Source organism: Sarcophilus harrisii, chromosome 1 (genome assembly GCF_902635505.1).
Source record: "Sarcophilus harrisii chromosome 1, mSarHar1.11, whole genome shotgun sequence".
NCBI lineage: Eukaryota > Metazoa > Chordata > Mammalia > Dasyuromorphia > Dasyuridae > Sarcophilus > Sarcophilus harrisii.
Genome location: NC_045426.1, coordinates 304,226,754 through 304,248,966, shown reverse-complemented (window position 1 = coordinate 304,248,966; position 22,213 = coordinate 304,226,754). Strand labels below are relative to the sequence as shown.

The window sequence follows — 22,213 nt, the reverse complement described above, 5'->3', positions numbered from 1 at the left end:
TCCAAAGGCAGAACAGAGGGTGGAGAAGGGTGCATTGGAGGGAGGGAAATTAGACACCCGGGAAGCTGGGAGAAGCGTTTGGGCTGGGGTTGGGTGATGGCCAAGCCGTTTGTGGCAGTGAACCAGCCAGAGGTCCGTATATTTCTGAAGTAGAGTTAAGTGGAGCGGCCCTGAAAAGGCTGCAGAAGGGAGTTCGGATTTCTGGAGTAGGGGGCGGAGTGGCTATGGTGTGAAGAGGCATTGGTGTGGAGATTATAGTCTTGGGGGAGAACTGAAGAGGGCCGTTAAGGTGGGGTGGAAAGGTGAGGGAGGGAGGAAGAAAATGGGCAGAGACTAGAACCTTCCAGTTTGATTAGCCTTCACACTTGAACTTCTGCCCATGGACTCTGTTTCTCCTCTCTGTTTTTCTGGTAAAAGCCCAACACAATTTTAATTGTGGAAAAGGTATGGAGGGGCAGGGAACGGAGGGCGGAAGAGAGGGAAAGATGGAGATACAGGATCTAGAAATAAAGTGACTGAGGCTTACCCAGGCTCCCAAAGACAGTCCCACATGGACAGTGCCATTTAAAATTGGCTCTGGAGAAGAAACTAGATTGAAATATTGCCCCTTATGTTTACAATTTGGGCGGCTAGGTGGCGCACTGGAGACAGTGCCGTGTCTTGAGTCGCGTAAACTCATCTTCCCCAGTTAAAATGTGACCACAGACAAGTGACCCTGAGCAAATCACTTAACCTCTCTCTGACTCAGTTTCCTCAATTGTAAATTGGGAATAATAAAAGTACCCACCTCCCAAGGTTATTATGAGGATCAAATGTACGTAAAGTACTTAGTACAGATGCCTGACACAAGGTAGGTACTTAATAACTTCCCGTTTCCTTTATTCTTTCCTAGCTCCTCAGCTGAATTTGCCTTAAATCCTGAAATTTCTAGTTATCACTAATGTATTCCAATGAACCTGAAATCTAAGTAGAAGATTGTTACTAGGCAGTGAGCGGAGTGACCTGCATTTGAGTTTCAGTTCTATTTGTATCACCTTGGGCAATAAGTTATTTTATTTTTCTGTGTCTTTAAAAGCACAATTTGGGTGAGAGTGTGAAGATTAGAAATGATATTGCTCCTACTGTTGGAGTTTTCTTTGAGTATTTGAGTATTTATGAGGCAACACATATGAAGACTTTGAAAAGTTAAAGTTCTTAATCAATATATTACTGTTTTCCGATAATCAGTCAAAAGGTGGTTGCTCTGAATTTGACAATGGCAGAATCTTAAGCCTTTGTCCAAATTCTTCAATCCAAACCAACAAACAATTAATTGTTGTTGTCGTTCAGTCATTTTTTAGGCATATCCAACTCTTTGTGAGCCTATTTGGGGTTTTTGGGGCAAAGTTGCTGAAGTGGTTTGCCTTTTCCTTCTTTAGCACATTTTTATAGATGAGGAACATGATTAAGTCAAGAAGATGAGTCTGAGTCCAGGTCTGACACTATCCATTGCACTACTTAGCTACTCCTCCCCCAAGCATTTAATAAGTACTTATTAAAGGAGCAAGAAAACAAAGAAAAAAAGAAAAACCTACTTTTCTTTCAGAGAATGTAATCATTGAGATTATAGTCTATAAAGAGGAATACATGATATGTACATGCAAACATATATAGAGAGAAAAATTCGTATATGTGCATTTTGCCAAGAAAACCCCAAAAGAGATCATAAAGAGTTGTACATAATTAAAACAATTATGTGTGTATGTATGATATATATGTGTAGATTATTGTATATGCATACATGCATGTATATGTATATTATGCACATTTATGTGTATGAATATATATATATATACACATATATTTGTAGCATTTCTTGTTCTACTGTTAAGAATAGTGATAAAGGCAGCAAATGAGACCTGGAGAATCTAACCAAACTGGCTAGATTACAGGGGTCCTCAAACTACTGCCTGCGGGCCAGATGCAGCAGCTGAGGACGATTATCCCCCTTACCCAGGGCTATGAAGTTTCTTTATTTAAAGGCCCACAAAACAAAGTTTTTGTTTTTAATATAGTCTGGCCCTCCAACAGTCTGAGGGACATCGAACTGGCTCCCTATTTTAAAAGTTTGAGGACCCCTGGCCACTAAAAGTACAATTTTTCAAGGGAAAATGGTTTGTTGGATTTAGTGTCATTCCACTGAAGGAAAGTATTCTAATACTTCAATCAGCTTGGAAAGGATGCATAAATCATTCACACTAAGATACTAAAAATAATTCATCAATTAACAAGTGTTTACAAAGCACATTGTTATTGTACAATCTTTCCAATAGTATCTGACTCTTCCATCCATTGTGTCACCTCATTGCTCCATTAAACATCTACTATGAGCCAGATACTAGGGTAGTCACTGTGTCACTGCTCTCAGAATTATTTGCTGTTAGCATCATAGGATTGTAGATTTAAAATTAGAAGGCATCTCAATAGTCAGCATCTTATGGTAGGAGGGAGGAACTCCATACTAAGACCCTATAGGATAAAATAACTGTTCCAGGATTACACTGGTAAGAAGTTTCAAAGCCATGATTCAATCTAAAGACCTCTGACTCCAGAGGTCCTGCTCATTCCACTATACTGTGCTGCCACTTAAGAATGTGATAGATTTATTGAATTATCTGATTTTTAAAAAGTTAGTTGGATGGGACCTTGGAGATAATCCATTGGAAAGAGAACTCTGGAATTAAGAGAAAGCACTGATTTTTAATTTTTTTGACTTTTCGAAGTCACTTAACTTCTCCTGAGCTGAAATGAATGGGGTTGGACAAGATAATCTCTTAGTTTCCTTCTAGCTCTAGGCCTGGGGGCCTAGTCTGACTCCTTCATTTTAGAGTCAAGTAAACTTTGAGACCCATAAAAGATAAAGTGATTTTAAGTGCTCCTCCTCTTGTTATGTTTTTCCTTTTAAGAGGGGCCTGTACAGTTCCTAGAATGAAAGAGGAGGCTATACTTTTCAGGCTTACCTCCCATTCCATTGAAGCCAGAAGCTGGAAAAGTTTCTACTTGAACTCTCCATAATCAGAATTATTGAATTTTAGACCTTGAAAACTGCTCAGAGATTAGAATAGGCAAGTCCCCCAATTTTTTAAATGGGCCTAAAGATATAAATGATTTGGTCATACATACAAGTTAGGGCAAAAGCAATGAGGACCCAGTTGTCCAGATTCTTGGACCATACCAGTTTATGCCCTTAAAAAATCAATATGTTGGGAGTGGAGCAGTGAAAGTACCTTTGTCTCCCAAACAAACAAACACAGAGGAAGAACTATTTATTCTCAGTGTTTTCTGAGCACCTTTTATATACTCAGTACTATGTACTATGCTAGGAGTTTGATCCATCTAGAGAAAATTTCAATGAGGTAAGCCTTCAAAAACTTTGGAATGCTAAAACAGAAAAGAAAGCACCAAATGGTGATATTGCAGGCCCCTAAGTGTAGCTAAAATTTAAAAAGGGAAGTGATCATCACTTTGCCTTAAAGAATGGGCAGAGAGGACTGAAGAAAGTGTTATGAGTGGTGGTAAGAACAGAAACAAAAGCACAAATCATTCAAAAACAAGACATAAGAAGCAAACATTAAGGAAACTCATCTAATTGGACTTAGTACTACAAAGTCATTGGAGACAAGGTTGTTGAGGTACAATGAGTCCAGATGTCAAGGACTTAATTTTCAGTTGGAAAAGCTAAGATTTCCCCAGATAGGCAATTTAGAGCCACTGGGATTGAAAACTTAGAATGTGAACCAGTTTTAGGAAAATTAGTCTGCCATATAGATTGAAAGGAGTTGATAGGACAAATTTTACATGAAATAATTAGGCCATGAACTAGGTGACAGCTGTGTGAATGTAAGAGAAAGGATGAATCTTAGACATTTTGAAATAAGGAAGAATAGGATTAGGCAACAGATTAAATGTGAGGAGAAATGACTCCAAAGTTTCAAAGCTAGATGACTGCAAGTTAGAATTGCAGAAATTGGGAGAAAAGTCAGAAGCATAACTTGGAGAGGAAAGCAAACTGATTTCCTTGGACCTCTCCAGGACCTCTCCCCAAAGTGGAGATACAAGGAGGAGTTTACCAATTAGAGAAGGGCCAACACATGACTGGATGCAAGTCTCAAAGCTCTCAAGTAGAATCAGAAGGGGCAGTTCTGAGCATGCTCTGTGGGAGCATTTCTTCTACTTCCCCTTCCATCTACTTATACAATCTAGTTCAGATGCTCTCAACTCTCATATAAATTATCATCCTAATTTCCTGTCTGGGCTTCCTTGCTTCCAGCATCTTCCATGTAGCTACCACATTGGTTTTCCTAAATCCTTCTCTACCTATGGCACCCCTAAACCCTACTCAAAAAATTTTTAAAGACTACCTGTTGCTTCTAGGATAAAATATAAACTACCCAACCTGGTATTTGAGTCCTCCAACACTGTGACACCCATCCATCTTTCCAATCTTATTTTATATTACTCCCTTCAAATATTCTTAGATTTGCTCAAACTAATCTGCTACCTGCTCCTTATTTAATAGACCATCTTTTGCCTTCATGACCTTATATAGAAGGGGGTCTAACATTTGGGGCATTCCTTCCCTATTCATTTCTGTTTCTTGAAATACCTAATGTCCTTCAACAGAAAACTTAGTTCTTATGTGAGATTTCTCTAGCTGTTCTATCCTCTTGTACCCACTTTGTATTTAATTCAGATTTAGAGTTGGAATGGACCTTAGAGATCATTGAGTCCAACCCCATAATTTTATGGATGAGGAAACTGAGGTCCATAAAGATTAAATCCCAAGGGTCACACAACTAGTTAAGTAACTGAAGCAATATCAGAATCCTACAACTTCCTAATGCTAGATCCAGCATTCTATTATCTACTGCACTGTATACATGCTATTCCTATCCTAGTAGAATATAAGCTGTTTGAGGGAAGGTCTTTTATCTTTATTTTTATGTCTCCAGAACCTAGCAAAGTGCCTTGAGCATAGTAGATGCTTCATAAATGTTTGTGGAATACAATTCTAATGAAACTTTGTGGCAGTTTGGTAGGGGTTACTAATATATGTAGGTGCCTTGAGCATAGTAGATGCTTCATAAATGTTTGTGGAATACAATTCTAGTGAAACTTTGTGGCAATTTGGTAGGGGTTACTAATATATGTAGGAACAATAATTCAGGGATGAAGTAGTAGCCAAGGGACTAGGGATCAATGTTGGAAAATTTTCTTACCTATAAAAAAGTGGAGAAGCTATGATTTGTGATCATTTGTTTTTTCCCCTTCATAATCTAGCTACATCCCATATCTATAACTTTTAAATCATATGACCATTAACTTTCCAATCTCCTATACCAGTTTATCTTTCACATCCATTTGTCAGTTCCATTTCTCTCCTAATAGTAACCTAGCCTCATCTTTCCTATTTCTAATCCACCCTCATTACATAGTTGTCAAAGTAATATTCTTTTTAAAAATTTAATGTCATTTCTGCTGTACCATTTATACAATTGCATATAATTTAGATGCATCCATTGAACATTTTTTCTTTTTGTGTGTATGCATTTTTTCATTTTCCAAAGAATATTGTCTTGGTGTTTGTGAAACATAATGAAAGAAAAACTGGAGCTGCAATAAATGTAGCCTTTTTTTTCCATTTCCACTGATCAATAAGCAGAACTACAGGTGCACCTAAACACAGACATACTTCAACTGGTCATGAGAAATCTACATAGGCTAAATGGGATGAGAATGCTTCTTACTCCCAAAAATAGTATGGGTAGAAACAAACATAGCACTTCCAAAACCCTTTATAGAAGAAGTTATTTTGACATATCAGTGGAGTAAATCTAACAGTAGTTCAGGTACCAAAAAATGTATTGTATTTTCAGACATTTATCTCTAAAATCTAGGACTTATTTATAAAGTTGTAAAGATATAGTAGATATTTCTCCCACAAAAAATGCTATTTTCATTTTCTCGACCACCATCTTCTTCCTTCCTTTGATGGGACATCTTTTTTGGTGGGTTGGAGGGATGCTATACATATTATTATTTCAGATTTGAATCAATTTAATATGGCTGGGGGGAAGAGAAAGTAAATGTGTGTGTGAGAGAGAGAGAGAGAAAGGAGGACAGCCAGACGGACAAACAGACAGGCAGGCACAGACAAGAGAGTAAGAGACAGAAACAGACAGAAACAGAGATACAGAAACAGAGACAGACAGATATACACAGAGACAGAGACAAAGATAGACAGAGGCAGAGAGGCCGAGAGACAATTTGCTTTTTAAGTAGTTTTTATTCTTTTAATATTCAATAGGATGCTCTTGTTATTCTTTCACTGCTATGGTTAGATCCAAATGAGCAATTGGAGTCTCAGCAGGTTTACCTCTTCTGCTGGGACCACAGATTCCTGGACCCTAGGTGTAGAACTATAGGCTTCCATTGTTGCCAGTGTCTCCTTGAAAAAAGCAATAGCTTTGCTGCTATTAGGTTTTTAGCCTGAAATAAAGTCACTTTACTTTTAGTTTCATGGGGCAAGCCTCAGTCTTTTGTTCCTCTTCCTTTTTGCTGTTGTCATCTACTGTACTAATTGCTGTGGTTTCTAAAGACTGGAAGTTCTAGGTGTTAAAGTCTGAGAAGTCTCCCTCCTGGCTGATGTGGCAGAGGCAGTAGTCTTGCTTCCACTCCATATCCTTCTGCTGCTCTGCCTTTGCACCAGCGACAGTCTTTGGATTCAGAGCCTCTTTGCCTGTCACTCACCACATCCTTCTCCGATTCCTTTTCTTCAGTCTTGCTAGCAGTGACCTGGGAATCTTTATTTGTCTTCACTTTGTTGTTCTCTGCCACTATCTGAGTTTCATCGTTCTTCTTGGGGAGTTTCTTCTGTTATACCAAGGCTTCTTAAACTGTGGGTCACGACTCCATATGGGGTCACATAACTGAATGTGGGGGTCACAAAAAATTTGGCAACATAAGAGGTATCAAATGTTCCTCCAAGATTTAATTCCTTATGTAAAAACAAAGAAGTACATCCTTCTCATTAGTATGCAAGTTTGCTTTCATCTTTAATGAAGGGTAAAATTATATGTATACCAAATAACTGTTTTAAAGTAAATTTCTTTATGCTTTATGATCAGTAAGTGTTTGATTTATATACCTATTTTATATTTCTATATACCTGGGGTTGCATAAAATTTCTCACTTTATGAAAAGGAGTCAATAGTGGAAAAAATTTAAGAAGCTCTGTTCTACACTAACTTCTTCAGCCTTCTTGTCTTTATCCCTGATTTTTTCATTATTTATATTGTATCCCTTCTTCCTCTTGGTGATCTTGCCTCCCATCTTCAGAGTTCTGAACTTGTTCTCTTTCCTGCCCCTTCAGTGTGTGTATGGTGCATCCTGATGTCACCAGGAGAGTATCAGGCTGCTTAGGGTCTGCTAGGTCTGGTGCTATGATATCTCCCCCAAGCTCAAGATGAGAGATTAGAGCTTGAGGAGCCTATTGGGACAATGTTACCATTTCTACTCCAAGGCAATATTCTTAAAGCACCAGCCTAGCTATATCACTTGATGGGCTCACTACAGATTATTTTATGAGACATTTAAAACCCTTTAAATTCTGTCTATATTTCCAGTCTTATAGTGTAGTGTGTACCTTAATATACCCTATAGTAAAGCCAAATTCATCTTGCCATTCTTCACCCAAATATTCCATCTTTCTGACTTTGCATAGACTGACTCTCATCCCTGCTTCCCAGAATTCCCTAATTCCTTGAAAACTAAGTTGAGTTCCACCTTCTATACTAGGTTTTTTTTTTTATCTTCTCAGTAGTCAAAACCTCCCCCCTTCCCCATAACCCTTGGAAAAATATCTTGTTTTTATTTTTTTAAATGTATTTATGTGTATATGTTACTTCCCCTGATAGAGAATAAGCTTCTTGAAGGCAGGGACTATTTCAATGTTATATTGACAGCCTAAAAGTGCCGGTTCATGATAAGGAATTTGATCTGACTCAACAGTATTGGTTTTTAAAAACAAATGGAAGGGCTAGGAAGTAGAGAAGATTGAATCACTCTTTTTTAATGCCTATCAATAAATGGTCTATAAAAACCACAGAGCTCAGATCTCTTCAAATCCCAATTTAAGAAAGCTGAGGCTCTCTCTCTCTTTCCCCCGTCTCTCTTTTTTCCTTCTCTGTCTCTGTCTCTGTTTCTATGCCTTTCTTTCTGTGTGTTTTTGTGTCTCTGCCTCTTTCTCTGGGTGTCTCTGTGTGTGTATGTGTCTTTATGTCTCTGTTAGTCTTTGTGTCTGTCTCTCTGTGTCTCTGTCTTTGTCTCTCCCTCCCTCTCTCCCTTCCTCCTTCCCTCCCTCTCCCTCGCTCCTTCCCTCTCCCTTCTTCTTTCCCTTCTTCTGTCTCTCTCTGTCTCTCTCTGTCTCTGTCTCTCTCTGTCTCTCTCTCCCTCTCTCTCTCTCTCTCTCTCTCTCTCTCTCTCTCTCTCTCTCTCTCTCTGTGTTTCTCTCTCTCTCTGTCTCTGTCTCTCTCTGTCTCTCTGTTTCTCTGTGTCTGTGTCTGTCTGTCTGTCTGTCTCTCTCTCTCCATTTTTCTATCTCTCTCACATTTTAATATTTATAGAAGACCCATCTCCCTTGTTATGAAGTTACAGTGTCACAGATTCTCACATAATCTTGGGTAGCCGAACCCAGTGAAAGATAAAGTAACTGAAGAGTGGAGTTTCTAAGAAATCCTAGTTAATATATCCCTGTCTTTCTTAGAAAGCAGGTGGAGGCCTGAGCAAGTTCTGGGATTTGAAAGCACTAATAGTCTGTTAAAACAACAACTACAAAACAACAACAATGATAAAATTAGGCTGGGCAAACAGGAATCTGTTTTTTGGGTTGTTGGTTTTTTTTTTGTTTTTTTTTTTGGCAGTGTGCTGTTCCTGCAGATGGTCGGGTCTCACACCACTGCTCAACAAACCACAATTAGTCACCTCATTTTGTGTGGATGTCCCTCCCTTCCCCAGAGACTCCTCTCAGAGGAGAAACACGGGGTTCATTCAAGGAGATCAGCTACTCAGTATCCTTCTGTCTCACTTTGGGTAAAACTGGGTACTGACGTGATTCATTCTTTCCTCTCTTATCCGAGGATCAGATGCCCACTCTTGCTGATTCCCTCCTTTTGGTATTAGGCAGAGAAAGCTGTATTTTTACCCTCCCCTCTCAATTTCACCTTTCCTTTTTAAAGAGATAATTCCATCTTCAAACTGCTAAATATTAGAACCAGAATGTATCTAGAAATCAACTAACCCAATATTATTATTTGTAAAATATGAGAAATATGGCAGCAATTAATTGGACTCAACGCATCTGGGTTTAAATCCTGCCTCCAATACTTGCTGCGTGATTTTGGACAAATTGCTTTAACTCCCTGAGCCTCAGATTTCCTTATCTGTATAATGACATGGCCTAGAAGGTTCCTTCCCTGCTTTTGATCTGTGCCCCTATGATCTTATGAAACAAAGGTCCAAATAGGGGCAGGAACTTCAGGTCACTCATATAGTTAATAGTAAACCTATAACTAAAATCTAAACTTCTTAACTTCACCTCGACTTCTGCTTTTTCCAATTCACCATCTGGACTCTTTACATGTAAGCTGCCTAATTCTGTCAGTTATTTTAATTCTCTCTAAGATATTTGACTCTGTCTTTTTTTAAGAGGTAATCAAGTTAAGTTACTTGCCCAGGGGTCACATAGTTCCTAAAAGTGTCTAAGACTTAATTTGAATTCAAGTCTTCCTGACTCCAGGGACTGTGATTTGATGGCAAAATGCATCAACTAGAATGAATAGAGTATCTCAAGTGCAAATTTGCTGAGTTATTGTACAATTTTAAGATTATGCAACTTTTTTCCACTCTGAGTCTCAGCCTCCCCATTTATAGCTTGAGACTACTCTCCCCACATCTCTAGGGCTCTGGAGGGATTCTGGAGGATAATATTTATGAGTTCTTTTGAAGTAAATTACACTTTACCTTGGCAGAATTTTGATCCATTGTTATACCTATATATACTAAGCACCAGGCACAGGGATTTAGGGTGAGGGAATAGACCTTTGTCTGCCCGGAAGATAGAGATTACCATCACATAAAAAAGGCCAAGCAGACAGATAGGCACCATGAACAACCAGAGGGAGGGCAAGGGGTTTTCTTTCAAGAGTGTCAGAGGAGCTGGTATGAAGTAGAAGAGGAGGGAAGAAAAAAGAAGTGATCTGAGAACTGCTCAGACATTTCAGATGAGAGAAAGCACTCATTCTGTTTTAGTCCCTGGAACTCAACCTGTTCTCTCATCATCTTCCTCTTTATCTCCTCCTAATTTACTTTCCCTTAGGGCCATCTCTAAGAAAAATTACCATCTAAGAAGTCTGTCTTTGGCAATCCTTAGCTCTACACTTTCAAAAACATTTATTAAAAAAACTGTTCAAGGCATTGAAGAGCTGTGGGACACAATCAAAAAAAATTTGCTTCCAGGGAGCTTACTTAGAAGAAGGAATGACATAATATGTATAAATATGATAAAATATACAATTATAATAAAGTAAGGTAGATATAGAATATTGGGTATAAACAAAATATAGTTGTGTATATGTATAAATATAATAAAGTATATAAATAATGTAATAAAAACTGAGGAAGAACAAAAGAGAAATCTAAATTTTCTAGGCATATTTGATGCAAAAGAGAATAATGACAGCTGGAGGGTTCAAGGAGATGAAGTGGAAAGTATCCTCTACTATCTAATAGTTGATCCAAATCCTAGATTCCTGTCATTATCTTGATATCTCTCCTATATATCATTCCCATTGAACTATTTCTTGGCTGGCTCACCTGGGGAAGGCTGACAACTAGAGGTTAAGTGATAGCTTTCCCAGGAATATGTGCTGCTGTACAGATTTAGGAAAACAAAAAAGTCTTTAGGAGCCAAGGGAGTGAATGATATGATATGAATTGAAATTGGGCTTGAGAGTAACTCAGTATGAAAGATGATCTCCTATCTTCCTTCAATTATAACACATATATGTTTTTTTAATTATTATAGCTTTTTATTGACAGAACATATGCATGGGTAATTTTTCAACATTGTTCTTTGCATTTACTTCTGTTCCAACTTTTCCCTTCCCTCCTTCCACCCCCTCCCTTAGATGGCAGGCAGTCCCATATAATAACATGTATATGTTGATCTCTTCATAAAGCAAGGAGACACACTCTGCTAATCTGATCCCACACTCCCAGTTCTATTATCTCCTTCCTGGATCTTTCAGGTTTTTTGAATGTGATTAATCCAAAGAAAAGGAAAAAACAGAGGATATGATTGATAATTTTGCTACAGTTTCCCTTTCCTTACACCTCTCCATCCCCAACGCTGCCATTTGGTCATTCATTAAACATATGACAAAAGTATAAGGGGGAGAATTTACTAAGATTCTTCCTTCCTCTGCACTCTTGGTTCCTCATAATAAATTAGCTATAACAGATAACAGCTTGCAGCCTCCTCCGAACCTGCCCCTCTCCTCCTGGGGCCCCAGGAAACTGGTATAATTTCAAATCTGACACATTCCTAAATCATTAACAGGAAGGAGAAAGTAAAAGCAACTAACCCTTCATAAGGGGAACACTCCTTACCAGAGCTAGGTTACAGGAGGATTGGGGTAGGAAGTGGCAGAGGTGGTTGGTTTGAGCTAAGCCATATGGGAGTAGTTAGGTAGGCTGACTGGTTGAAAAGAATAAGAACCTTTGTGGGAGGACTGGGAAATTTTTGAGAAAAATTAGGATTGGATAGGAAAGATATGTGTTATGTGGGAATGTGTTTGTGAGTATGTGAATATATGTATATCTCTACATATGTATGCATTAATAATCTTTATATTTCACTGCAGCTTGCTTGAAGTGGGGGGGAGGGCTGAAAGGGGGAAAAGAGAATAAAGTAAATAAAGTGTTCAATAGAGAACCAAGGAATAAACATGACTAGCCAAAGACTGCATAGCTAATAAATTGTTATGTTAACTTATTGGGCCTCAGTTTCCTCATCTGTAAAATAGAGGTAGTAATGCTTGTGCTACTTACTTCACAGGGTCATTGTAAGGAAAGTACTTTGTACAATATAAATGTGAGTGAGTTGAGATAAATGTTTCCCAAGGTTCCTCTGATTCTAAATTGAATAGTCTTGCCCCAGTCTCATGCTGTATAAGTTAAGCATATGGGGGGGGGGGGTAAGAAGCTAGTCAAAGGATTACTATTCCCTTCTCCCACCAAATAAACACACACACACACACACATACACACACACACACACACATTCAAGATAAAGGATAATCAGCCAGACTTCATTCAACAAGTATTTTAAAAATATCTTCTATGGTTAGACATTACACTACATGCCAAAAGGCAAAAATCAAAGGAGTTTATATTCCACTAGATGAATATAATGAGTAAAAACAAAATAAATGAAAAGTACTAACATTGTGTTACACTGGATAGTGTCAGTTTGGAGTTAGGAAAACTTGAATTATATCTGACCTCAGATACTTCTTTGTGTGACCCTGAACAAGTGACTTTTTGCCTCAATTTCCTCATTTCCTCATCATGATAATGATAATAGAACTACCTCCCAAAGTTGTCATAAGGATCAAATGAGATACTAATTCCAAAACACTTAGCACTTAATTATACAAAGCAATATGTGCTAGCACATAACCAGAGTATATAAATGGTAGCTATTATTATTATTGAGCATCTAGGTGATGCAGTTCAAATTTGGCCTCAGAGACTTACTAGCTATATGAATCTCAGTTTCTTTATCTCAATTGGAAAAGAAAATGACAAACCATTTGCTAAGAAAATCCCAAATGAGATAACAAAGAATTGAACACACATGAAAACAACTGAACAAAAACAACTACAAATTATTACTGGGGTGGGGAAGGGATCATCACCACATACCCACAATGGGGATAATCAATCAGCAAAGGCCTCTTACAAGAGGTAATAACTGAACTAAGACTTGAAAAAAATTAGGAGTTTAAGAGTCAAGAAGCAGAGGAATAGCATATAAAAGAAGACTGTATACTATGCGGCCATATAGATAGGATATGGACTATCATGTATGGAGACTATGAAGTAAGTCAGTTTGGTTGGGAAACAGAAGGCATAAGCCAAAAAAAGTAACATGTGTTCAGCCTGGAAAGAAAGTTTACCCAAATTGTATGGGGCTTTAAATGCAAAATAGAGTGAGTGGATGGTTAATAATAGCTAACCTGTTTATGGTACCTTAAGATTTACAAAGTTCTTATTGTCTTACAAACAGGGGAATTTCTAGTTTGTTCTAGAGGGAACCCCTGAAACATTTTAGCATGGAAATGACATGGTTGGATTTGTGTTTTAGGCATATCATTTTGGCAGCTGTGTAGAAAACAGATTAGACAGGAGAGAGGTTGGATGTGTTAGGAGTGATAATTGTGGCACAAGTGAAGAGAAAGAGTAGGGCTATGGAGTGATGCAAAAAAGAAGGATTCAGGTGATGTTTTGAAATTAGGATGATCAAAATTTGGCAAAAGATGGAATATGAGGAATAAGTGGAAGTAGAGTCAAGACTGACTATTAGATAACAAACGTGAAAGGCTAGAAGAATGATAGTATTCTTGAAAGAAATAAAGAGGTTAGCTAACATTATAGATATTTTCATTTTTCAAAATATTCAGAAACCAGGCAACAGTAGTCTCTGCTCTAGTTGGGTGGATTTGGGGAGAAAGATAATAAATTTTTTTTTAGACATGTTGAAGTAGTAGTAGTAGCAGTAGTAGTCATAGTCGTAGCAGTCATAGTTATTGTATGTAATAATGTATATTGTATCGTATTGTATGTAATACAATAACAACGAGTTCTACTATACATTCAGATTAATGTACATGTTGTCTTCTCCATTTGAATGGAAGTACCTCGAAGTCAGGGCCTGTTTTTGCCCTGTAGTTGTAGTTATAGTAATGTTAATAGTCATAGTCATAGTTGTAGTAATAACAGTAGTTATAGTAGCAGTAGTAGCAGTAGTAGTAGTAGTAGTAGTAGTAGTAGTAGTAGTAGTAGTAGTAGTAGTAGTAGTAGAAGTGGTAACAATAATATCTTGTATTTTTGCTCCATGGGTTTGATTGTAGCCATGTTTTCATTATCACATCATCTTATGAAGTAGGTTAGGGCAAGTATTTTATCTCCAATTGACAAATAAAAAAGTTGAGCCTCAGAAAGGTAAAGTCATTTGTTCCACAAGGTCAAAATAGAATCTAAAACAGTATTCTGTGTGACATTGTGTCTAGAGGGGGGAAAAGTTGAGAGCAAATGAAATAATCTTTGAGGGAAAACATGGGTGGCCTTGAGGCATGGGGAGAACTTCAGACTCTTAGGCTCCCTCCCTCACTCAGGGTGACAAAACAGACTTAAGTTCTTCATGTCTGATCAGTAATTCTCTTGTAGTCCTAGTAGAATAGGTATCAACCACAATCCTGTGTACATCCTTCTTCTGTTTCAAAAATTGGACAGTGGCACACTCTCAGTTCTTCTTCTCTTGGTCACAGACAGCTGCTCCCTCCCACAGATCTTCTCTGTGTGTATATATGTGTGTATGTCTGTTTTCACCCAGTCTTCATCCTGACCCTTTTATAGAACAGAGGCTGGCTTTGAAAAGGATGTTCTAAAAGAAGGAAAAGCTGTTTTTCTGTGAGGAGCTGGGGAAACCTTTCTGATGTGCTTATTCTTAGGACCTCTCAGATTGTTAGAAAATATCAAAATGGTTATCCCTTCTACATTGTGCATGGGTTAGTGAGGGGTGTAGCACCTCTATGATCTGGCAAATCTGTGTAAAATTTCATGACCCAGGGCAGCTGGATGATGCAGTAGATAAAGCCCCACTATAGAGTCAGTCCAGGAGTCAGTGAGTTCAAATCTGACTTCAGATATTTAATACGTACTAGCTTGTGACCCTGGGCAAGCAGCTTAACCCCTACTGCCAAAACAAAAGAGTATAATGCATATTTCATAAAAATTTTTGGCCTTCTCTTTGTACCAGAGAAGTCTGAATTATTGTGTTATTAAAAGATAAAATATGTTGATATTACACAAGTCTATACATGTATTTTATGCATTTCTTAGTTTCTAAATTTTTTTCTGTGTCATCTGCTGGTCTTTCCATGTCATCTGTAGTGTCCACAAACCTACCAAAAATTCCCATTTGATTTCTTATATCAACCTGCAATACATCAAAACCTCAATAGAGAAAGTCACAGTGTAGAAGGGATAGATATATAATCAAGTAAGAAGAAGTCATTAGTTCTTTTCCCCTTTATTTGCAGGATTATTGTGAGAGGAGTTCAGGAAATGTAAATGTAGGCTATTAAACAAAGAGCTTTTAATAAACACTTATTATATCAGTGGTAGGCACTGTATTAATCACTGGAGATACAAAGAAAGAACAAAAATAGGTCCTGACCTCAAGGCACTTCCATTCTAATGGAGGAGACAACATGTACATTAATATGAATATATAAGTAGAGCTGGATGGCAATAAAAATATTTTGATAACTACATTCCAATACAATTATTTTCCTTTATAATCTTATGTATTTTATTTTATGCATTTAAAAACATTTCAAGGAGGGGTCCATAGGCTTCACCAGATTACCACAAAGGTCCATAACACACATAAGAAGATAAAGAATCCCTATAATAGAGGGAAGATAACTTCAGAAGGCAAGGCACTAGGTTTAGAAAAGGTGTATATATGAGCTAAAACTGAAAGGTTTCTAAGAGGGAGGAATGAGGAAGGAGTCAATGGGAATGACTCATATAAAGATACCAAAACAAGAGATGTAATACCTTGTGTGCTTGACAGCCCAGAGGCCACTGGGCCTGGATTGTACATTGTGTGGAATTGATTAGAATGTAAGAGGACTAGAAAGAAGGAAAGCATCCAGATTGTGAAGAGTTTTCAATGTCAACTAAAGAAATTCATAATTGGTCTTAAAGGTAACAGGGAGCCACTAGTTTTATTGAGTAGACTTATGACTGTGATCTCAGTCACTATAAATCCCTCCTCTGGGTGGGGGGGTAAGAGGTGAAAAATTGGAACAAGAGGTTTGGCAACTGTTAATGCTGTAAAGTTACCCATGCATATATCCTGTAAATAAAAGGCTATTAAATAAAAATATATATATATATATATATATATATATATATATATCCCTCCTCTTCTGTCCTCTTGTTCATGCTCTTCCCTCCTGCCCTCAAAAATGTCTCTTCCCCTTTCCCCAATACACTAGAATATGTTAGAAGCTAGGTGGTACACCAGATCTGAATTTAAGCAGACCTAAGTTTGAATCTGGCCTCAAACATTTATTAGCACTGTGTCCCTAGACAAGTCACTTAACTTCAATTGCCTCCAAAAATAATATTAGAGTTAAAACTTTAGAGATTTAGAGTTAGACTTTAGAGATCCTTTAAGTCAAAATTTAATTCAAGCTCTAATTCTTCCCTTTAAACTCCATTGATTTCTTTTCAAATTTCTATAATTCTTTCAGTCTGAATTCTACTATATAACACTTGCATATAGAAACTGTCTTGTGTTATTCTTTGCTTCCTGGATCTTTACCTTATGTCCCAGTTAGATTGTAAATTCCTTGTATTCAGAGACCATGAGACTTCTAAATTTTTTTGTATTCTGAATAGAATTAGTCTGCAACATGCATTTAATAAATATGTGTCCTTTTGGCCTGACTTTTGTTACCTATTATATACCCCCAATGGAGTCTTTGTGGTGAGTAACAAGCTAATTCAATGTTATTTTGCTAAGAGTGTATGCTTTATTTGTTTCAGGTGCTGATCAGTGTGCAGCTATGGAATCTGGGCCATTGACAGAAGGAAGCTACATGGGGCTACTACAAAGCGATGTTGACCCCCTACATCTTTTCCATTTTTATGACCAATCCCTGGCAACAGAAGAAGAGCTTGAGTTCTCTTTAGGTGAGTGATGCTTCCAAAAGAATCAAACACATCCCACCCTACAATCTCACCCCAGCCTTTAACATAATTTAATGGGAAAAACACTAGTCTTGTAATCAGAATGTCTTATTTGGAATATTACATTTCTCTTTCATACATATCAATTTGGCCAATGTTGCCAAGCAGAAAATTGGGGGGGAAACCTTTACAGACAATCTCTCAGAAAGGATATGCTTGTGTTGGAATACTGCTGTGATATAGGAAATCATGAACTGATTGATTAAAAAATATGGAAAGATTTGGATCTATTGAGAAAGATACTATCACACTTCAGAAGAAATAACAAATAGAGATGCGCACAGTATGATCTTATATATATATATATATATATAGGAGTTATAAATATTTATATTTTTGTGTGTTTTATATATATATATATATGTGTATATATATATATATATATATATATATATATATATTTAATTGTAGCTTTCACTGGGGAAAAACGGGGTGGGGGGAAGGAAAAAGTGCACAGCAGAGGACAAAAAAAAACCTAGAAAAAAGCAAAGAAAAGCTGGGTAGCTTTGAAAACAATGTGCATTATTTATTACATAAATTTTTTTGAAATGTAAATTTATTGTTGTACATTGAATCTTCTCTTATATTCTTTTTTTTTGGAAATGTTCTTTTTTAATTTTTAATTTTAAGTTTAAATGAATTTTAAAATTTACTCACACATACACAAAAAAGGAAAGTGAAAAGAAGTGATTAAAAAAAGAGGAAGCATATCAGATTTCCTAACTACTTTTGTGCTGGTTCACTTAACTTCTCTATGCTTTCATTTTCCAAGCTGACAAATGAAGGGGTTGTATGAGGTGACATTCTTAATCTCCTGCCAGCTCCAGACTGTATGATTTTCCATGGGATCTCTTGCAATGAGAGGAAACTACATTGATGCCATTCAACTTCACAAATCATTTTGAAACATGTATTTTGTGCAAAGCAATATATTTAACTTGGTGCTGGGGAAATAAAGATAAAATGAAAAAAATACTCCATGCTCTCCATAAGTTTACATACAACCAAGGAAATAAAACAGTTATACACATAAGTAAATACATACTAATTTGAGGAAGGAGAAACTATTAAAAACTAAAGCAATCGGGTAAGTCTTCCTATAGGAGGTAGTGCTTGAATTTTGAAGAGAACTAAGTATTCTAAGTGGATGAAATGAAAGGAGGTGCATTATAGGGAGGATGGGGACAAACCACAAAAAAGCTGGAAGATGAGAGATAGAATTCTGTATTTGAAAAAAATCAAATAAGCCAATTTAGCTTGTACAGAGAATATGTGAAGAAAATTAAAAATAAAAAATCTGAAAAGATAAGTTTTAAGCATACTATTGGAAAAAAAAAAAAACAACTTCCAAGTTGAGTTTTTATTTTTCCTATAGGAAAATACCGACCTGCTGACAATTCTGGAGCATCTGAGAAACAAGTTTTTCCTTTCTTCTTAGAATCAAGAATGATAGCGCTATAAGGATCTTGAAATTTAATCCAATTAATTCATGTAATAATTTTTTTCAGGCAAAAATGACTCAATGAGTCAAAATTTTTGCTCAACATCATACAGGTAGTTATAATGTCAGATTTTAAATAGAACCAGAGATCTTCTAATTTCTTATATACCCAATGGGCCTTCCACTAAACCATGTTGCTACCCTCCTCTTTGTCTGCTTTCTTGATCTGATTCAATTTATTATGTCAAGAGAGAGTAAAAGGAAATAGCATTTATTAAGTATCAAGCACTGTACTATGCATTTTACAGATATGATCTCATTTGATCTTTACAACAATTATGGAGGATAGATGCTATTATGAGCCTGATTCGAGTTGAGAAAATTGAGGTAGACAGAGGGAGCCACACAGCTAGGAAGTATTTGAATTTGCTAAATTTGCATTCAGAACTTCTAGGCCCAGCATTCTATTCACTGCACCACCTAGTTGCCTTTTAATGATTCCAAACTCTAAATGATTTTCAAAACACTTTCTGACTGATATGACTATATACATTGTGTGCTCCAATGAGGACATTTAAAGCCATAGAACAAAGTTAGAGAGTTCAGATCCAGTGCCTTTTTAAGAGCAAAATCCTTTCCAGAGGCTGGACTCCTTGTATTTCAGTTAAGTATGGAAGTACCCCGGACAGCACCATATGGCCATTAAGGAGATAGCACTGTGATTGGGAACCGAAGTCTTCTTCAGCCTCATCCCAGACCCTCTTTCTACTTGTCTTTTCCAGGGATTTCTTACCCTCTTGTTCTTCATAGGTTCAAAGAATTTTGACCTGGATATTAGAAGTTATCTAATTCAATAGCTTCTTTTTTTTTTTTTTGGTTTTTTTATTTTTGTCATTTACTTGTTTTCCAGTTTTGTTCAAACTTTTATGACTCTATCCAGAGTTTACTTGGCAAAGGTACTAAAGTGATTTGTCAGTTCCTTCTCTAGCTCATTTTATAGCAGAGGAAACTGAGACAAACAAGGTTAGATAATTTGCCAAGGGTCACATAACTAGTAACTGTCTGAGGCCTCATTTGAACCCAAGTCTTCCTGACTATAGGCCTGACCATCTATTCACTTGTGTCCATAGTTTCATTTTACAGAAGCTTAAATGAAGGTCCAGAAACATTAAATAATCTGTTCAAAGTCACACAGATAGCAGAAGAGTAGGGATTTTGGTTCTTGATTCAGGATTCTTTTGATAGAACATGATTGCTTCTCTTTCATTCAATTATCTTTTCCTTCCAGATCCCGAAACTGATACAATCAACTGTGATCAGGTCAACAGGCTATGGAATGCCATAGAAGATGAGGGGACAGGAGAGGCCTATGACAGGATAGGTATGAGGGCATGGGTGGTGATGGTGCTGATGTTTTAACTTTTGGTTTGAACTTTAAATAATAACAATGACAAAATGCTAAATATCAGAAATAACTTCATATTCTTTTTTTTTTTAATTTTCTTGTCTTTGCTCTATTTTGTTTATCTATTTATTAGGAACTCAGAGTCAGCAATATAACAAAAGGTTGGAGGGGTTAGGAGGAAGCAAGAAAGGACACACAAAATAAGGAAGAAGTATGAAGGGTGGCTCTCCTCCCCCCTTCACCCAGTGGACATAAATAGTTCAAGGCTACATTGTAAAAGCACATGACTATGGTCTTTGTTCTTCCACTTTTCCTTTTTGGCTTTCTCCTTCACCCAAGGGACAAGTGCTTTCATGCTTCCAAACACTGTGCTCAAAACTGTTGCCAGAGATAACTGTATAAATATGTATACATATATTGGATTTAACATATAATTTAACATATTTTAACATGTATCGGACTACCTCCATCTGGGGGGGAAGGAGGGAGAAATTTGGAACAGAAGGTTTTGCAAGGGTCAGTGCTGAAAAATTACCTATGTGTATGTTTCATAAATAAAAATCTATAATAAAATAAAGCAAAAAAAAACTGCTGCTAGGAAAAAGAAGATCTGTTAAAACAGGCACAACATTGAATTGTGATATTCCTCTGAGGCAACTGCATTTTATTAGAGACTACAGTTTGTTGTAGCCCTTTCTTTGACATATACTGACTGTGTAACTCTGGGTAGGTTGCTTAACCTTTCAGCACTTTGGGTCATTCTTGTAAATTGAAAGGATCTGCCCTACTTTGGTCAAGATGGAAGATCTTATTTTTCTTATAGGAAAATACCGACCTGCTGACAATTCTGGAGCATCTGAGAAACAAGTTTTTCCTTTCTTCTTAGAATCAAGAATGATAGAGCTATAAGGATCCTGAAATTTAATCCAATTAATTCATGTAATATTTTTTGTGATAAAGCAATGTTCATTGTCATCATTATTCAATATTATACCATAAATGCTAGCTATAGCAATGAGAAAAAGAAATTGAAGGAATAAATATAGGTAATAAAAAAAGAAAATATCACTTTTTGCAGATGATATATGTACTTGCAACTAGACAGTTGCAAAACCTTTTGTTCCAATTTTTCCCCTCTTCCCTCCACCCCCTCCCCCAGATGGCAGGTTGACCAATACATGTTAAATATGTTAGAGTATAAGTTAAATACAATATATGTATATATGTCCATACAGATATTTTGCTGCACAAGAAGAATCGGACTTTGAAATAGTATACAATTAACCTGTGAAGGAAATAAAAAATGCAGGCAGACAAAAATCATGTCCTCTGATATTAAAGGTCTTTCATTAGAGTTATCCCACCATGTCTTTCCAGACTTATATTTCAATAACACTTTTTGTCTGTATCTGGCATGGACCCACTTATACTTACTCACCCCCTAGCTCCCAGTTCTGTTTCTTTTCTTTCCTCCTTATGCTTGGATGCTCCCTTTTCCAGTATACATTCAGAAAATTGATATATATGTGATTTTCCTTAAGCACATATCTGACCATATACCATCTCTACTCAATAAACTTCAGTGACTCTCTGTTGCCTCTAAGATAAAATATAAACTCTTCTGTTTAGCTTTTAAAGTCCTTTACAACCTGGCCCCAACCTATCTTTCCAGTTTCATTACATATTACTTTACATTTCCAGTGTCAAACTGGCTGTCTTTGTGTTCTTCACACATGACCCTTCAGCTCCAGTTTCCATGTCTTTGAATGGGCCTGAGATGTATATGCCCTTTCCATTTCTATTGCATAGAATTCCTCACTTCCTTCAAGACATAGTTCAAGTGACACTTCTGCATAAACTCTTTCTGGGCTGGTGCTTTCCCCTTTAACTATTTTGTATTTAACTACTTAGGGAAAGGGAAAGTACTTATGATTTCACCAACATTGTGCTTATTTTTATCTATTCTATTTTATATGTATTTCTATACATATAAAATATGTATGAGTAAATATATTTCTATACATATAAAATATGTATAAATAAATGTGTTTCTATACATATGTACTTGTACTTGATGTGTCAGAGGTGGGATTGAACTCGGTTTTCTGATTCCAGAGCCAATATTCTTTCCACTATATCCCACATATCTGCTCCTTCCCCTAGTCTAGTCTCATGCACAAACCCCCAAGGTTCCCAAGTTCTTGATATACGTCTTAAATTGA

At 36.8% G+C, this 22,213-nt stretch overlaps 1 protein-coding gene across 2 annotated transcripts in view; it reads left to right on the top strand.

The window, feature by feature from the left end:
• CIITA (class II major histocompatibility complex transactivator) overlaps positions 1-22,213 on the top strand; it is a 78,539-nt gene that overhangs the window by 26,185 nt on the left and 30,141 nt on the right. For both annotated transcript variants that reach the window (XM_023497583.2, XM_023497584.2), the window contains exons 2-3: positions 16,942-17,088; positions 19,875-19,967. In XM_023497583.2, coding sequence (XP_023353351.2) covers positions 16,942-17,088; positions 19,875-19,967 — 240 coding nt within the window. The remainder of the gene's footprint in view (positions 1-16,941; positions 17,089-19,874; positions 19,968-22,213) is intronic.